This window comes from Engraulis encrasicolus, chromosome 17 (assembly GCF_034702125.1).
Source record: "Engraulis encrasicolus isolate BLACKSEA-1 chromosome 17, IST_EnEncr_1.0, whole genome shotgun sequence".
NCBI classification, from domain to species: Eukaryota; Metazoa; Chordata; class Actinopteri; order Clupeiformes; family Engraulidae; genus Engraulis; species Engraulis encrasicolus.
Genome location: NC_085873.1, coordinates 42,199,587 through 42,216,195, shown reverse-complemented (window position 1 = coordinate 42,216,195; position 16,609 = coordinate 42,199,587). Strand labels below are relative to the sequence as shown.

General features: G+C 41.2%; 2 protein-coding genes across 2 annotated transcripts; one reads left to right on the top strand and one right to left on the bottom strand.

Moving 5' to 3' along the window:
• Positions 1-12,616, bottom strand: LOC134467493 (gastrula zinc finger protein XlCGF26.1-like). Its single transcript, XM_063221366.1, has 6 exons — positions 12,555-12,616; positions 10,898-10,928; positions 10,269-10,370; positions 6,115-6,249; positions 4,853-5,008; positions 1-2,520 (listed from the first exon to the last, which is right to left on the bottom strand). The coding sequence occupies exons 2-6, from the start codon at positions 10,899-10,901 to the stop codon at positions 1,205-1,207; spliced, it is 1,713 nt and encodes a 570-aa protein (XP_063077436.1). The 5' UTR covers positions 10,902-10,928; positions 12,555-12,616; the 3' UTR covers positions 1-1,204.
• Positions 7,760-8,900, top strand: LOC134467492 (uncharacterized). The gene is made up of 2 exons (XM_063221365.1): positions 7,760-8,371; positions 8,637-8,900. Exons 1-2 carry the CDS (start codon positions 7,792-7,794, stop codon positions 8,882-8,884), a joined length of 828 nt encoding a protein of 275 aa, XP_063077435.1. The 5' UTR covers positions 7,760-7,791; the 3' UTR covers positions 8,885-8,900.
• Positions 12,617-16,609: the final 3,993 nt, after the last annotated feature.

The following is a 16,609-nucleotide window of genomic DNA, read 5'->3' as shown; positions in this document are numbered from 1 at the left end:
TTCATTGTTTTTCACGCTTTATGCTCATTTTAAACTTTCAAACAAAATTTCCCGAATTTTGGCTTAAAATATGGGAATTTTTCAGAATTTTGGTAACTCAAAGTTGACAGGTATGCTGGTGACTTTTGAGACATTTGACTGTAAAGCCCTTTCCATGTGTGCTACACTGGCGTGCGTTTCTAAAAAGCACAGTTGATAACCTGTTAGCAACTTGACTAGTTGCCAGTAAGGAAATTGCATCGCAAACAACAAAGTAGCACACATAGTTAGTAACTATGGTTTTGTGAAATGCACCCCTGGTAAGGATTTTCTCCAGTATGGGTTCTCTGATGGTAGGTTAGACCAGTGGTTCCCAACCTATGGGTCGGGACCCACCTTATGGGTCGCCAAAGATCCACAGGGGGTCGCAGAGCCTTCTTGATTTTAAGGGGTTTCATTTCAAATATATATAGCCCATGTTGAATAAAAGACAACTATTTGTCTTCTGACAACTATTTTGCTTCTATGCATTTAACTAATAAATGCATAAAAGCAACACATTGTAAGTGCTACATTAAACATTTATTCTATATTTGACCAAAGACGAATTGAGGAATAAAATAAATAAAATTAGTTTTCGCAGGAAACAGAGGGCATCTTGTGACTCCGTCTTGTGCGGGCGCTCGCGTGGTTGGGTCACCAAAGCTTACAATAGTAAAAACATGGGTCCCTGAAGAAAAAGGTTGGGAACCACTGGGTTAGACTGTTTTGGAGTGCATAGCTCTTTCTTCGTGTGCTACACTGGTAAAGTCTCCAGTATGAGTCATCTGGTGCCTCTTGAGAGCTCCTCTTTGGGTATAGGCCTTTCCACGTGTACTACACTGGTAAGGGCTTTCTCCAGTATGGATTCTTTGATGTAGGGATGCACGATGTATCGGCCAGATGTATCGGTATCGGCCGATATTTGACATTTCTCAACACATCGGACATCGGTCTGATGGGTAAAACTGGGCCGATGTTAACGCAGATGTTTTTTTTTAATATGTTACGGTTCTAAAAGATTGGACTTGACGGTGACTTTCAATGTTTGTCTTCTAATTTGTCTCTATTTTTTATCTAATTTTATCACAGGTGTGTTTTTGGAAATAAGAGGACATTCAAAAATTATGTTTGTTTGCATCAGTCATTTCTTTAAAAGAATAGAAAAGAAAAACATCGGTATCGGTTAATATCGGTTATCGGCCAAAACCGCAATATCAATATCGGATATCGGAATCGGCTGAAATTTTTGACATTGTGCATCCCTACTTTGATGCATTTCTAAATGTATTGATTTTGTAAAGTCCCTTCCACATGTAGAGCACTGGTAAGGCCTTTCATCAGGATGGATTCGCTGGTGAATTCTGAGAGTAGCACTGTATGCAAATGCTTCTCCACATGTGCTACACTGATAAGGCTTTTGTCCATGGGTTCTCTGATGGCTGGTTAGATGATGTTTATTCCAAAAGCTCTTTCCGCATGTGCTGCACTGAAATGGCCTTTCTCCAGTATGGATTTGGAGATGAGACTTCAAGGTTCCTGAGTATGCAAAGCCCTTTCCACATGTAGTACACTGGAAAGGCTTTTCCACATGAATACTCTGGTGACCTTTGAGAACATATTTTCGTCTGAAGGTCATTCCACATGTAGTACACTGGTAAGGCTTTTCTCCCGTATGAATTCTCTGATGACATTTGAGAACACGCTGTCGTCTAAAGGCCTTTCCACATGTGGTGCACTGGTAAGGCTTTTCTCCCGTATGAATTTTCTGATGACTTTTGAGAACACTCTTTCGTCTAAAAGCCTTTCCACATGTGGTGCACTGGTAAGGCTTTTCTCCCGTATGAATTTTCTGATGACTTTTGAGAACACGCTTTCGTCTAAAGGCCTTTCCACATGTGGTGCACTGGTAAGGCTTTTCTCCCGTATGAATTTTCTGATGGATTCGCTGGTGAATTCTGAGAGTAGCACTGTATGCAAATGCTTCTCCACATGTGCTACACTGATAAGGCTTTTGTCCATGCTTTCTCAGATGGCTGGTTAAATGATGTTTATCCCAAAAGCTCTTTCCGCATGTGCTGCACTGGAATGGCCTTTCTCCAGTATGGATTTGGAGATGATACTTCAAGCTTCCTGAGTTTGCAAAGCCCTTTCCACATGTAGTACATTGGAAAGGCTTGAAAGGCTTTTCCACATGAATACTCTGGTGACCTTTGAGAACATATTTTCGTCTGAAGGTCATTCCACATGTAGTACACTGGTAAGGCTTTTCTCCCGTATGAATTCTCTGATGACTTTTGAGAACACGCTGTCGTCTAAAGGCCTTTCCACATGTGGTGCACTGGTAAGGCTTTTCTCCCGTATGAATTTTCTGATGACTTTTTCTGATATGTTGCTTTCCAGTGAAGGTCTTTCCACACTCAGAATAATCAAAGTATGGTTTTCCTCTTCTTTTCTCCAAAGTTTTGCGCACCTTCTTAAATTGCTTTTTTTGTGCCCTCCCTGCAATGACAAAACAAAAGAGTTATCAAAACCGTTCTGTTTGAATAATTAGTCATACTAGTCAACTGTTTAGTTGTTTATGTCACAAATGTGTCTACTTGGGTAAAGAGGTTAAAGACTGAAATCGCATGAGCACACAGAAAACAGAATTACAATCATCTTAAACACGTACATGTACAAGGAGCTGGACAATCAAACAACACCACACAGACTATCATAAATCGGTCAACGTTAGGACTGGGTTCAAAAGATCGATCCACAAGGCTTGTGACTAGTACTACCCATACAGAGATTCTAGCAAGATTCAATCGTCTTCTATTCTCTCTGACCCATCTGTGAGTCAACAGAACAGGACAAGTCAAAGCCATCAGTCCTCTTCTTTCAAAAAGCAGTCATAACAAGAACAATGTGCCAACCCATCAGAGACTTATGTACAGCAGCACAGAGTAGCCATGGGATGTGCAGGGCTGTTAATAATGTTGACACACGGTGGCCACACAATATTGAACGATGCTTTTCTTAACTACAACTGCAAGTGTTTATGTGAGTGTTGCAGATGTGTAATAAAGTAAGATGTCTGATCAAGCCACAGCTCGCTAATGCTGTTCGTCTGCTGCTAGTTAAAGGGATATGCCACTATTTTGGGGCTTAATACAGTTTAAATCGTTGGCCAGGGTTTATAAAGGTGGTAAAGTATCTTACTTTTCATGTTAAGCGTTGTCTTGCTTTAAGACAAGTTAAAAGAGGGAATATGTCGCTAAGCTAGTGCAAGTCAATGGATCCGTGTAGCATGCTACACGGATACATTGACTTTCACTAGCTTAGCGACATATTCCTTCTTTTAACTTGTCTTAAAGCAAGGCAATGCTTAACATGAAAAATAAGACACTTTACCACCTTTATAAACCCCAGCCAACGATGTTAACTGTAGTAAGCCCCAAAATAGTGGCATACCCCTTTAAGCAATCTTAGCTTCGCTGTTGTACCGTAGGGTAGGCTACTTGACTTAAAGTCATTAAACCTGTCCCTTAAACAAATCAAGTGCTTACATTTGGAAATAACTAAATAATTGATGTGGCAAGGCGCTTAAAAGCTCAAACGTAAAGCTTAGAAATATTATGAGCCCTGAAGTAGCTCCTTTTCTGAGAGAATTCATCTAGACTTTTTTGTGTTTGACAGTGACAGTAAATAGAATTCAATTTACTCTCACTGGTGTGTGACCTCCCCTGTAACGTGTTTGTGGGAAGTTTTCCACCTTCCGTGCCAAGCGCATGTTCACCTTATAAAATCTATCGAGGAAAAACCCTTTTTTTATTCGCTTTAATATATAGCCATAATAATTGCTATTTTTCAGTATGAAATCTTAATGATTCATTGATTATTCCCATCAATAGTGGCAGTTTTTACGTAAGATTTATTTTATGCATAGTGCAACCTTTACTCAACACTCACCCCATAGGGAAGCACACTGTCTGTTTTTTTTAAATGTTCGCTAGTTCACTCTATGATGAGTTTTAGGCCATTCACTAACAAACAGATTATGAACATATTTTTGCGCGAGTCAATCCAACCGGTACAGTTTTAACAGGTGATGAGTGAGAGAGAAAAAAAATGGCAGAGGACAGTACTGTCCGTTGACAAGAAGCAATGTAGAGGCAAATACACAGCTATTTAACGCTATGTGGAGTCTTGCAACGTCTTTCAGTCTAGGGCAACACTAAAACACCAAGGTTGTCTGACCGAATTATACTGATTAAAAAGGGTCAACGGTGGTTGTATTCTAAAGGTGGCTGCAAGATATATATGCAAGAAGGGCAAAGACACGAGCACAAAGGATTATGAAAGACACATTCCATCCTAGTCACTCCATGTTCGAAAGGCTGCCCTCAGGGAAACGACTACGTTCCATAAGATGTAGAACAGAGAGACTGCGTAAGAGTTTTTTTCCTCAAGCCATCCGCTTTTTGAATTAAGACAATAACTATTTTTAATTATTTTTTATTTTATTTCATTTTATTATTTTTATTTTTTACCATCCAACACAGCACAGTGCAGTTGCAATCCCCATTTCACGGCCAATTGTGCTTGCACAAGGAAGCACGGGTCAAATAAAAATCTTGAATCTTGAATATCGCGATAGCATATTTGGAATTTGTGCATGCTTTTGTGGCCATCCTTTAGCCATGTTCTAACACCCCTGTACCCATCTTTTAGCCATGCTTTGGATGCTTGATGTCTTGTAGATAGAATAAGAAGGTAATTTGAGATAAATTAGAAACATGAGAGTAGAGTTGATATCACAATTTCTGAAGATTTAAAACTTAAAACGTACTTGTATGAGTAGTATGATGTTGGTGAGGTTCCTCGTCGCTGTCCTCAAAAGTGCTTGTTCCTCCATCATCCATGGTGTCCTGTGAAGAGCACATTTCATCCTCCTCCTCCTCCTCAGTCATCTCCTCTTCCTCTTCTAATGTTACAGAGATCTCCGCTACTGGAGTAAACAGAGCCAGTAAAACTTAGGTAAAAGTTGAAGGTGGTCGTGACTTGTGAAGGATAAGATTTAAGACATTTCACCACTTCCTTGTTAGTAGCACACACATTTAAACTATTATCCCATGTATTTGACTTGGTTGGGCCTCACAAAACATAGTATTATATGAAAAAGTGGCAGCTATTCTTTCCCCATTCAAAGGTGCACTGTGTAATATTTTTAGTAGTTTATTTCCTGAATACATGCATCCCATTCACAAATGTTACCCTCTCCACGAATACTTACCACCACCATCAAATTCTAAGGATTCATTATGACTGAGAAAATGGCATTGTTCAAACATGAAAATGGGGATCTCCATAGTCCGCCATTTTGCATTTCCAGAAATAGATATATTTAGCTGCAAAACTTTCTGTACTTTGATCGTACCAGTACATTTTTGTTTATCATTCAGTAAATATTCATGAAAAGATCAAATTTGGCAAAAGGCAGCTCCGTTTCAATAAGTAGCATGGTTGCAATACCTTCTCTGGCCACCATCTTACACAGTGCACCTTTAAGTACCAATTAACCATCAGTGGTGGAAGACTTACTTAGCGAAGTCGAATATTCTACAAACTGAAACCGCCCTGTAGGCTACCCGTCACCGAACGGAGGTAGAGGCAGTTCAGCATGGTTGAGCGAATGACGGCAGTTAAAATAATAATAATAATAATTTTCATGGTGTGAAGGGTCACGACTGCATAATCACTATTAATTGTATCCTCAGTATATAATGGGTGTTTAGTGTTGCCTAGTAATTTTGTTCTTCTGATGGCTGGTGGCATCAGTGTTTTTTAAAGCGCACTATTGAAAAAAATGGGTGCACATGCAACCAAATTGGCCTGTCATGGCACCTCAGTCATGGAGGAGGACGTACTGTAGCCTGGGAACTCCCATACTGCTTTTAGTTCTACACAATCGTTTCGAACTAAAGACATTGTGATTAGGTTTGTTGTTAACCAGGCAAAGGAGGACGGGGGAGAGCACTCGTTCGTTACCCACGGCATGTTACTTACTGTAGATGGGCGGTAGTGAAATCTTGAAATAGTTTTAAACCGTACCTGTGTAATCCTTAGGTAGAATATCTGTATCTTCTTCTTTGGTGTCCTTCACAGGCATGGCCCAATATGGTGCTGCATAGCAGTGTTCTAGAATAATAGATGCTCCTCCCCTGTGTTCTAGAACACTGGACTCTCCTAGAACGATAGAGTGTGCAACAGTTGGCACATTGACAAACAAAAAAGTTCTGAGCCTAATATTTCACATCTCCACAGGATCATCAGTAATAAAAAAAGATATAGATTTTACACTTGTTTATTTTATATACCAACATTCACCAGACAAGATGGCCAATAGATCTTACTAGCCAAACACACACTGCCTAAGCCTAATGAGTCAAAGTGGATGGTAAGTTGGTCCTTTCTACCAGTCAAACTGAAATTTCACCAGTATATTTGGCCGGTTGGCTGGTGTTAATTTAAAGCCCAGCCAACATCAAATGAAGTAAAGTCTCTTCTGAAACGTGTGGATTGTAAGATTAAAATTTGGTTTAAGATTGGCCTGAAAAGGCAGATATGTCAGTTTTTCTGGAGAAAAAAAAAGATTACAACAAATAGGCGGGTAGGCCTATGGGATAAACAGAGACACATGCAGTGGGGTTAATGTATTCTTATTTCTTTCTAGCACATGGTGTCTCGTAGGCGACCGCGTGGGCCTGATGCCGAGGTCGTGAAGAAAAAGTACACTTACAAGTACTTCTTACAACAAGGAGGACAAAGGCTTGCGGTCTGTAAGCAGACATTCCTGCAGACATTCAGTCTTACCAACAGTCGCCTTCAGGCAAGTATATTTGTTTGTTTTTGTTTTGTTGATAGCCATGTGATATCTGTGTAACTTTTTAGTAAATGTTTGACTTGTCATTACATAAGTTAATTACATATTTTGTGTACCTGCATTTATAGTTGTTATTAATTTAAAGGTCATTCAAGAGAAGATGGGCAGTCAGGCTGACGATGCAGGTCAGGCTAGGTCTCCTTTGGAGGACATGAGAGGGAAGCATAAAAACAGGTAGTTATCCAAGCCTGCTGTCAGTGTTGATAAACAAATAGTGGAAGTCCCCTCGTTCTCATTCAGTTTTTATATTAAAGGGAAAGTGCCAGGGAAATGAACAATAGGGTTGTGTGTGTGTGTGTGTGTGTGTGTGTGTGTGTGTGTGTGTGTGTGTGTGTGTGTGTGTGTGTGTGTGTGTGTGTGTGTGTGTGTGTGTGTAATATTTTTTTGTGTGTGTGTTTTCTGTTTGTTTGTTTAGGCCTCACAGCATTCAACCATCTTTGAGGGAGGAAATAAAGACACATATCCTCAGTTTTCCACGCCAACCCAACCATTATTCACGAATGAAGGGAGATGTGGAGAGGGAGTACCTCAATCCCGACCTAAATCTAAATCGCATGTACCAACTTTACAAAGTCAGCCACCCAGATTCAACGGCAAAATTTTGGCTATATAGACATGTGTTTAAGCAGCTCAATTTAAAATTCGGACAACCAAGAAGTGACACTTGTGCAAAGTGTGATGCCTTCTATAACAAATTTATAACAGCAACAACACCAAGCGACAAAGCCAAGATAGCAGCTGAGAGCGAACTCCATCACCGCAAGGCAGAAAGTGCCTATAGCCAGCTGCAGGCTGATGTAGAGTGGGCTAGCGCCAATGAAGACTGCCATGTTGTGTGTTTTGACATGCAGGGAGTAGTATATACGCCTAACCTGACACATTCGAATGTCTACTACCAAAGACAGTTGGCCAATTACAACCTGTGTATACAGGAGATGGGCACCGACAAGCCCCCTACAATGTGCCTATGGCATGAGGGCATTGCCCATAGAGGCTCAGTAGAGGTAGCAAGCTGTTTGCTAAAGTGGGTGCAGACTTCTTTCACGCCCCTAGTTAATGCGAAGGAGCGAAAGCTAGTTCTGTACAGCGACAGATGTTGTGGCCAGAATAACAACTGGCGGATTTTAAACCTGATGGCCCTGCTTGTGTCAAGGAAGTATTTCACAGAAGTACAGCAGAAGTTCATGGTTTCTGGCCACTCCTTCCTGCCATGTGACCGCTCCTTTGCCACCCTGGAGAAGAGGCGAAAGGTCACGACCCTCTACACCCCCAGTGATGTCCATGAAATGGTACTCGGAGCCCGGCAACAGCAGCCATTCAACGTGCTGGAGATGAAGTGCCAGGACTTCAGGCAGCTACCTGACACAACCCTGAGGCGTCCACCTGGCTTCCTGATCACATCCATGATGTGGATGAAAGTGACAGGTAAAATTCGAGTTGTTCATTGTTGTGTTAGATACCAGTCATATATCTGGAAACATCTGTATGCCTGCCTTTCAAGATTGTCATGACTATTGGTGCTTATGCATTAGAGTTGTTTTGTTTTTTTTCTATTTCCTTTTATGTATTTGTACATGTTGTATGTCTTTCTACTGGGCCTAGAGCCTGTAATAAAACGTATATTATCAGCAGTGTTAAGTCAGGGTGTCTGAAGGAAGCAAGTTTTAATTGGATTTGTTTTGCTTTTCAGCTTCGGATCCGTGGTTTGTCCATTCAAAGGGGAGCCACAGCCTCTATGAGGGGTGGAAGACCTGGCTGGTCACGAAGCCAAAGAAAAATGGCCCACCTCCACTTCCCTCATTCGCCACATCATATGCTCGGGCTTATGAAGACCCTCTGCCCATCAAGAAGGAGAAACATCATGACCTCATGACCATGATAGAGTACATGCCTCCAAACGCCCAATCATTTTATCAGGCACTTGAATGTGAAGAGTAGTCTACCTCTAGCTGCCCTCACTGCCCCCATCCACTGCCCCACAACCCGACCCCATGTAAGGAAGGACATTTTAGTGCCCCCACAACCCCCGCCATGTGAGGAAGGACATTTTAGTGCCCCCACAACCCCTGCCAAAACTGTGGTGCCCCCATAACCCCCGCCATGTGAGGAAGGACACTTAAGTGCCCCCGCAACCCCCGCCATGTGAGGAAGGACATTTTAGTGCCCCCACAACCCCCGCCATGTGAGGAAGGACATTTTAGTGCCCCCACAACCCCCGCCATGTGAGGAAGGACATTTTAGTGCCCCCACAACCCCCGCCATGTGAGGAAGGACACTTAAGTGCCCCCACAACCCCTGAATCCCACAAGTACATTGTATATAGTTCTCTGCAAACCTATGGAGGCACTTGTGGCTACTTTTATTATTTTTGTTCCAGAAATTAACCATTGGCCCTGCGAGTTGTTGGTTACAACTACACTTTGATTGAGAAAACAACAGAGAAACACTCATAGTTGTTTCCCATTAATTTAAAGCATTTCATGCTCCTTTAAAAACATGTGGGCTGTGAACACACACACACACACACACACACACACGCACATCCAAACAGGATGATTTACATGGCCCACTGATAGCCCTGTACAGGCCTGTCCTGTAGCAATCCTCAAACAAACAAGCATACACACAGTGTCTACTGTGGTGCCCCACTTCTTTCACCAGCCGCCACTGGCATGCATGTGTGCTCACGTGTGTGTGTGCATGCGCGTGTTGGCATCCATTAATTTTGTCAATGAATGTATTATACTTAATCAGTATTATACTTAACCAGTTTTATACTATTATACTTGAGTAATACTTGAGTATTACACTTAATCTGTTATCTATTCTTCTGTAAGTTATACATTATTGTCAGTTTGTTTAATAAGAGTAACGGAGAGAAGTTACATTGTATGTAATGGGTAAGAAGGGGTTAACTGCGGGGGGGGGGGGGGGGGGGGGTGGTATATATGTATATATAAAGTATATTTATTATAATAATATGTTTATGATAAATTATAGATATGTATTTGCTTCATTTTACTATAATATACCATAGCATGGACATATACTGTTATTCCACAGTAAGCGGACATATACTGTTTTTCCACATTCCAGAATTGTTAAGTCCTATAACATGTGATTTTTAACATTGACATTAAAAAATCTAATTTCATCAGAATTAAGAAGCTTTTGTTTTGTGCCTTCAAGTAAGATCGAAATAGAAAACATAATATTCAAACTGCTAATTAAAAAACACATATTATTCATAAAGTGAAAATATGGACTTGTATGGTTCTTCGTCTCAAGGCCTCAAATGTGATATTCTGCTGTTGCCTTGTACCTGTAGAGTCTTCCTGTTTGATGTCATAAGGCTCTTCTTCCCTTTTTATTTGTATTTGAATAACCTCTTCAAATTCTTCTTCCTTGAAGTCATAATACAAATCTACAAACCAAATAAACAAATATCAATACAATGTGAGTTAACAGAGAGAACGTCTTTACATCAGATTTAGTAAGAAAGCAGTGGTGTCATTGAAAGTAGATGTTTTTAACAGCTACACTTAGGCACCATTTATACATAGCCGGGTATTCTAAAAACATTTTTCTTCCCCACCTTTACGTAAATATCTTTGTTCACACCATCACCAAATCTGCATTTTTTTAGGAAGACTCGTTTGTGTGTAAACGAAAGGAACAAAAGAAGGGCAAGCTGTCCGTTTTTTGGAAATACCAGGGTATGTATATGGCCCCTTTACAGAACTCAGAAGATGCTAAATGATTACTAATAAATACATATTTGTCACTAAATGACTACGACTACCTTCTTTTCAAGCAATAGTGTAGGCCTACTTGTGTGTATGCTGGTTAATTGGGTTTTCACAGCTATTCTGAAAAAATAAGTAAGATATCGCATTAATGGGTCATTGCAACTGCCGTCCTTTGAAAACCAACATACCACCCCAGACTTACCCATGGTCAACTGGATTCCAAACAGATGTGGCTGCAAGAGAGCACAGTAGAGTGATTACAATGTTATTATGGCATGGACTAAAGACACACACATCATTAACCACCACAGCAATGTGACCACAACAACACTGCTACTGCTAATGTCATTGTCATTACCATGTTATAAACACACACACACAGACACACACACACCAGTAGGTCATTACAATGTCACACACACACACACACACACACACACACACACACACACACACACACACACACACACACACACACACACACACACACACACACACACACACACACCAGCAGGTCATTGCCATGTCACACACACACATGCACGCACGCACTCACTCGCTCGCACACGTTTGTTGGTGGTGAGGACGGGCAGAATGATGGATAAAGCCATTGCTTTCTGGAGGCAACAATGTGTGCTCTCCCAGACCTAGTAGTGGAGCTCACAAAGCTGCGTGGAACTACAGGTCGGGCAAGAGCCAGGCAACATCACTACTGCAGCAATATGTCAATACCATGTTACACACATGAAAGTGAAAGCCCAACTGGGAAACTCCAACTCCCATTGTCATTGTGACACAGCACTCAACAGCGCGGCACGCTGCACACAACGATATTGCATTTATGCCTCACCCGTGCAAGGGGGCAGCCTCCAATGGCACCCCAAGGACAAGGGAGCAGTGCAGCGGGACAGTAGGCTACCATGCTCAGGGTACCTCAGTCATGAAGGAGGATGGGGGAGAGTACAGCCCCCCCAACAAAGGCACAAGTAACAAAGGCACAAGTACGGACAGCTACATAGGAGTCATGAGTGCTTTGCCAAAATGTTTAGAACTAGAACCAAAGATTCTCTGTTCTAATTAAATGTATTCTCATGCATTTAAACCGTCTCTGCTAGGACTAGGCTCTATAGCTTGTTTTTTAATAGCCATTTACAGGTGCTTAAATAAAAGGCGTTATTTTCATAACCCGTCTCCTGTAGGCAACTTATATATTCATCATAATCCAATGTTATTACATTCCAGGTCTTTTTGTCAGCTTGTCTGTAAAATAATTTGTTACAACACTCTACACAGCTTAATTAGGCCTACTTGTAATAGCAGGGTGCTTGGCACTATAACACATTATTAGGCTACCAGAGGAACTGGAGTTAGTACCCACAACATTATCCATATGGTAAAAGCAGTGGAAAAAAAATAACAAAAAACAAGACATTTACTTTCTTCACTCAGAAATTGATTTCCCTTCTGGATAGGGTAGATGTTTCCCCGACCCCCACATAGTCTGAAACTACATAGAGTATTTTCAGATTAATCTACTCGCACGAGTAACTTAAAAGGAGTGGGCCAGATCCACACGCTGTAATGAAAGCCTGTTAAGTTACTCGTGTGAGTAGATTAATCTGAATACTCGATGTATTTGTAACCTTCCCAACAGTGGATGAAGGGAAAACTACTTAGGCCTACTGTATCATTGGAAAAAGAGCTTGGTCAGTAGCCAGAGAGTGTGAAGTTGCCAACTGCATGCATGTCCATTTGTCTGCTACCAGCCATTAGAATTTCTGAACCTTCGGCATGTATAAATGTTAAGTCCACAAATCGCATGAAATGTGACATCAGTGTAGTTAATATAGCATTTTCACCTCGAGAGCCCACAGCGTGGATTGAATCAACTGCTTCGTTCGTTTTCTGATGTTGTTCCTGGTTCGTTTGTTTACAGCCGCCCTCTGCACGGATGAAGGAGACGGCCAATGGAGAAAAGGCATCGAGGAGTGATGAAGCATTGCAGTCTGGATCTGGTAGTTTACAGAGGATTCCGGAATGTTTTGAACACCCAGCTAAGTACAACACACCCCACAGTGCACTGCACACTGTCGAGCCCACAGCAAGGGTGCATCCCAATATGTGTCCTTGCCTCCTCCACTTGTGCTTGTCTCCTCGTCCCGCCTCCTGGCCCCTCCTCCATGGAGAAAACGTTAAAGTTTCCCAGCTGTCATCCTCGCCACAACACCTTTTGAGGGACTGTTTTTCATTCACCATCCCAATTGCAAATGAGAAAAAGACTTTACAATTGAGCTTTTGCAAGATATTGAAATATAGTGCTGTTGTCAGTGATGTCATCATGACGAGAAGCAAGTGGAGGAGGCAAGTGGAGGAGGCAAGGTCACATATTGGGATGCACCCCAAGACGCCTTTAACCCTCGCTTTACCAGGCATAATCAAACAAGACTTGTGTGACCCTCTTCTGTGATTCACTTGGGAGTCAGTCAGTTTGACTCCAACCACATAAATACCCACAAATTAAAATTGATATCAAACTTAAGGGCATATACAGTGCTGTGCATATGTTTTTGCCCCCTTGCTGACGTGCCAACTTTTTTTGGCACATTTAGCACACTTAACACTTTTCAGATCACCAAACAAATGATGACCCAAGCAAACATGCAGTTTTTTGTGTGATTATTACGTTTGTTGAGAGATTAATGCCATAGAACCTGCATAAAATCACATATAAAACCACTTCAACATAATCAACATAAAAGGAGACTTTAAATGTCATTGCATGTGTATACAATAAGGGCTTTCCAGGTGCGGGTGGAGGGGTTGCCAATGGCTTTCGATCCGCAAACATCTTGCATGGGCCCCTTCTACGATATTTAGTGGGCCCAACGCCATTAACGTGTACATTTCTATGCTGAACAGCAAACTCAGTATCATCGCTATTATAGGCCTACTTAATGACAAAATTGTGGATGCCTTTATTGCTGGTAGTTTTTGGTAAGAGGGGGGCCTCTGACAGATCTCCCTCCCCCCTGACACAATACCAGTGCTTTCCATATGATTCTATTCTGAGTGATTTTTTTTTGTTCTTTAATATTTCTAAATTTACTTTTTAATTTCGCAACAAATGTAAATACACTGAACAACAATACAGTACAAGTGAACAATATTACTGCAATGCTAACAAATAGAGCAAGCAAAGGTCAGCCTGATAGGACAGAATAATAATGTGGAATGGACACAGATCTTTGGCACACAAAGTTTCACTGTTTTTGCCAAAATGTTGTGCCCCTAGACACGGAAGTGTGTTCCATGATGGACCCATGGAAGTGCTTTCTATATTCCCACAGCACTATATTAAGTCTATCATTAATAGATACCAAATACTAATACTGAACGAAAGAATGGTCCAGCAATTCAAGTTGAGCCCTGAACAAAACAATCCCTATAACCTTAACCTGTCAGTAAATACATGTTTTTTGAGAAATACCTTTTCCAGTTGATTGATAGGCTATCAAATTCATGAGGGCTACTAAATGAAATAGCCTAATACTAGCAGTGCCCAGACCAAACTCTAAACTGTCAGTAAGAAGTGAGAAAAAATCATAGAAATTAGAAAAATGATGAGAAAACACAAGCCGGTGGGAACATGGAGCTGTGGGAATATAGAGAAAGCACTTCCGTGAGTCCGTCACGGTAAGCATTTCTGTGACTATCTGTGTCTGACTGTGAATTTTGGCAAAATGTGTGAAATTGACACAGATTTTAGGTCCCGATGATCCGTGCACATTCCACGGAACTCGGAGAGATCATGTTGCAGTGGTTCTCAACCTTTACCCCAGCAATGACATCAAGGCAGCGGCCAGGCAGCGACCTACGTACAGGGCTCAAGTTGTAGGGGGATGAGGGGGGATGCCACCTCCCCTACAATGAAAATGGTCTAAAATCATCCCCCTCAATGACAATGGTCAAAATCATCCCCCTCTGAAACAGACATCCCTTCTTCACATATTGTGTTCAAATTGCACTTTTAACTATTACTTTTTCAAAAGTTTCCCACGGGAGAAACCATCAACCACCAAAAATCAGAATCCATCTCTGACCATCCACCCTGTTTTGATTTTACAACTCCACTGCCTACATAGTGTCTGAGTTAGAAGCAGAAACACATAGCCTATGGTAGCTAAATAACTCATCAAAGGCATAGATTATTATATTGCAAATACGATTTTATTTAAACAACACATGATCACCCCGACACTTTTGAACAGACATAGTATTAATGCCCCTTGAAAAATTAAATATTTTTAACTCCACATTCAGGCATTACATTTCGTGTACAGGAATATTATCATTTTCAAAAAATGTTTCATCATTGCATAGCCTTCTTCCTTAGTGTCATTTTCACATCACCAACATTTCTACAGTTAAAGGATGTACTGCTTCTCACGCTGCCCTTGACTTGTCAGTACCTGGTGATGCCACATTTTTCGGCTAAGCCCTTTCCGAGATCTGAGCTATTGTAATGGGGGACACTTTTGTTTACATTTAAACAATTCTTAACATAGGCCTACTCCAAATATTTTCCCAAAAGTTATCGCTGTTTGCTAGTTGTCTGCTGATGTTGCATAACCTTTTGGATGTTTTTGGGAATAAATCAAGATGTTTTTTTGAAATGTAAACAAACACCTGCCCTCCATTACAATGACCAGGATCTCGGAAAAGGCTGAAAAAAAAAAGAAATCTCAGGTACTGACAATTCCAGGGTAGTGTGAGCATTACAACTGTATGTTGAAATTGGCTTAATTTACTGTATCCTTTGAGATGCCTGAGGTTGTAATGCATCCACCCCTCGCTCTACCCCTCCTACCAGACCCTTTCGATCTCCTGTAAGACCGGTTACGCAGCCGGGTGAGTCATTTTCCCTCACTCCCCCACTTCAAACTACCAGGAGTGGGCGCGTGGTTAAGCCCCCTGTGAGGTTTGGTACATTTATGTCCGTCTTGGGCTAATTTAACCTATAATGTAATGTTTGTAACGTTGTGTAGAGCAGTGGTTCTTAACCTTTTTTTCTTAAAGCACCCCCTTACCTGTGCCCAAGACAGGCCGTGCACCCCCAAAACAAACTTCTATACGTGTATACGCACAAAAAAATATTTAAGTGATTAATTACAATAATTCTTGTTTCAGACATTAATCAATACTTGAATGAATTTACATGGGGACTATATGTTTTAATTTGGTTTAGATCTGGCCTAATTATTATGTTCACTAGAAAAATGTTGGTCACAACCTCAACACAAACAAAATTCTGCGCACCCCCTGAAATCTCTGGCACACCCCCAGGGGGTGCCCGCACCCCAGGTTAAGAACCACTGGTGTAGAGCACAACACAGCCCACAGGCCCAGCTGTCAATCCTATGTCAAGCTGTCAATCCTATGTTGCTTGACTCTCAGTCTATTGGGTATTGGTGGTGCTACGGCTTTAATTTGTGTGACATAACTACTTTCAAGCTGTTTATGATCAACTTATTTGTTTCACTCCAAGGAAGCCGTAAGAGAGTAGCATTAAATTCCATAGTGTCATAATATAACGTCAAACTGCAAAAGGAGGTGACTTGTTCCCTGATGTTGCCTGAGATGACTTTTGATTGCAAAGGCCTTTCCACATGTGGTACAAAGGTAAGGCTTTTGTCCAGTATGGACTCTGGTGTGCTTTAAAGCAGTGTACCATTGCAAACTCCTTTCCACATGTGATACACTGGTAAGGCTTTTCCTGTTATCAGGTGATATTTGAGAAGAGTTTTAGAAGTAAAAAAGACTTCGTACATGTGGTGCACTTGTAAGACTTTTCTGTAGTATGGGTCATCAGGTGAACTTTGAGTTTATTTTCGCATGCAAAAGGGATGGGTGTTTT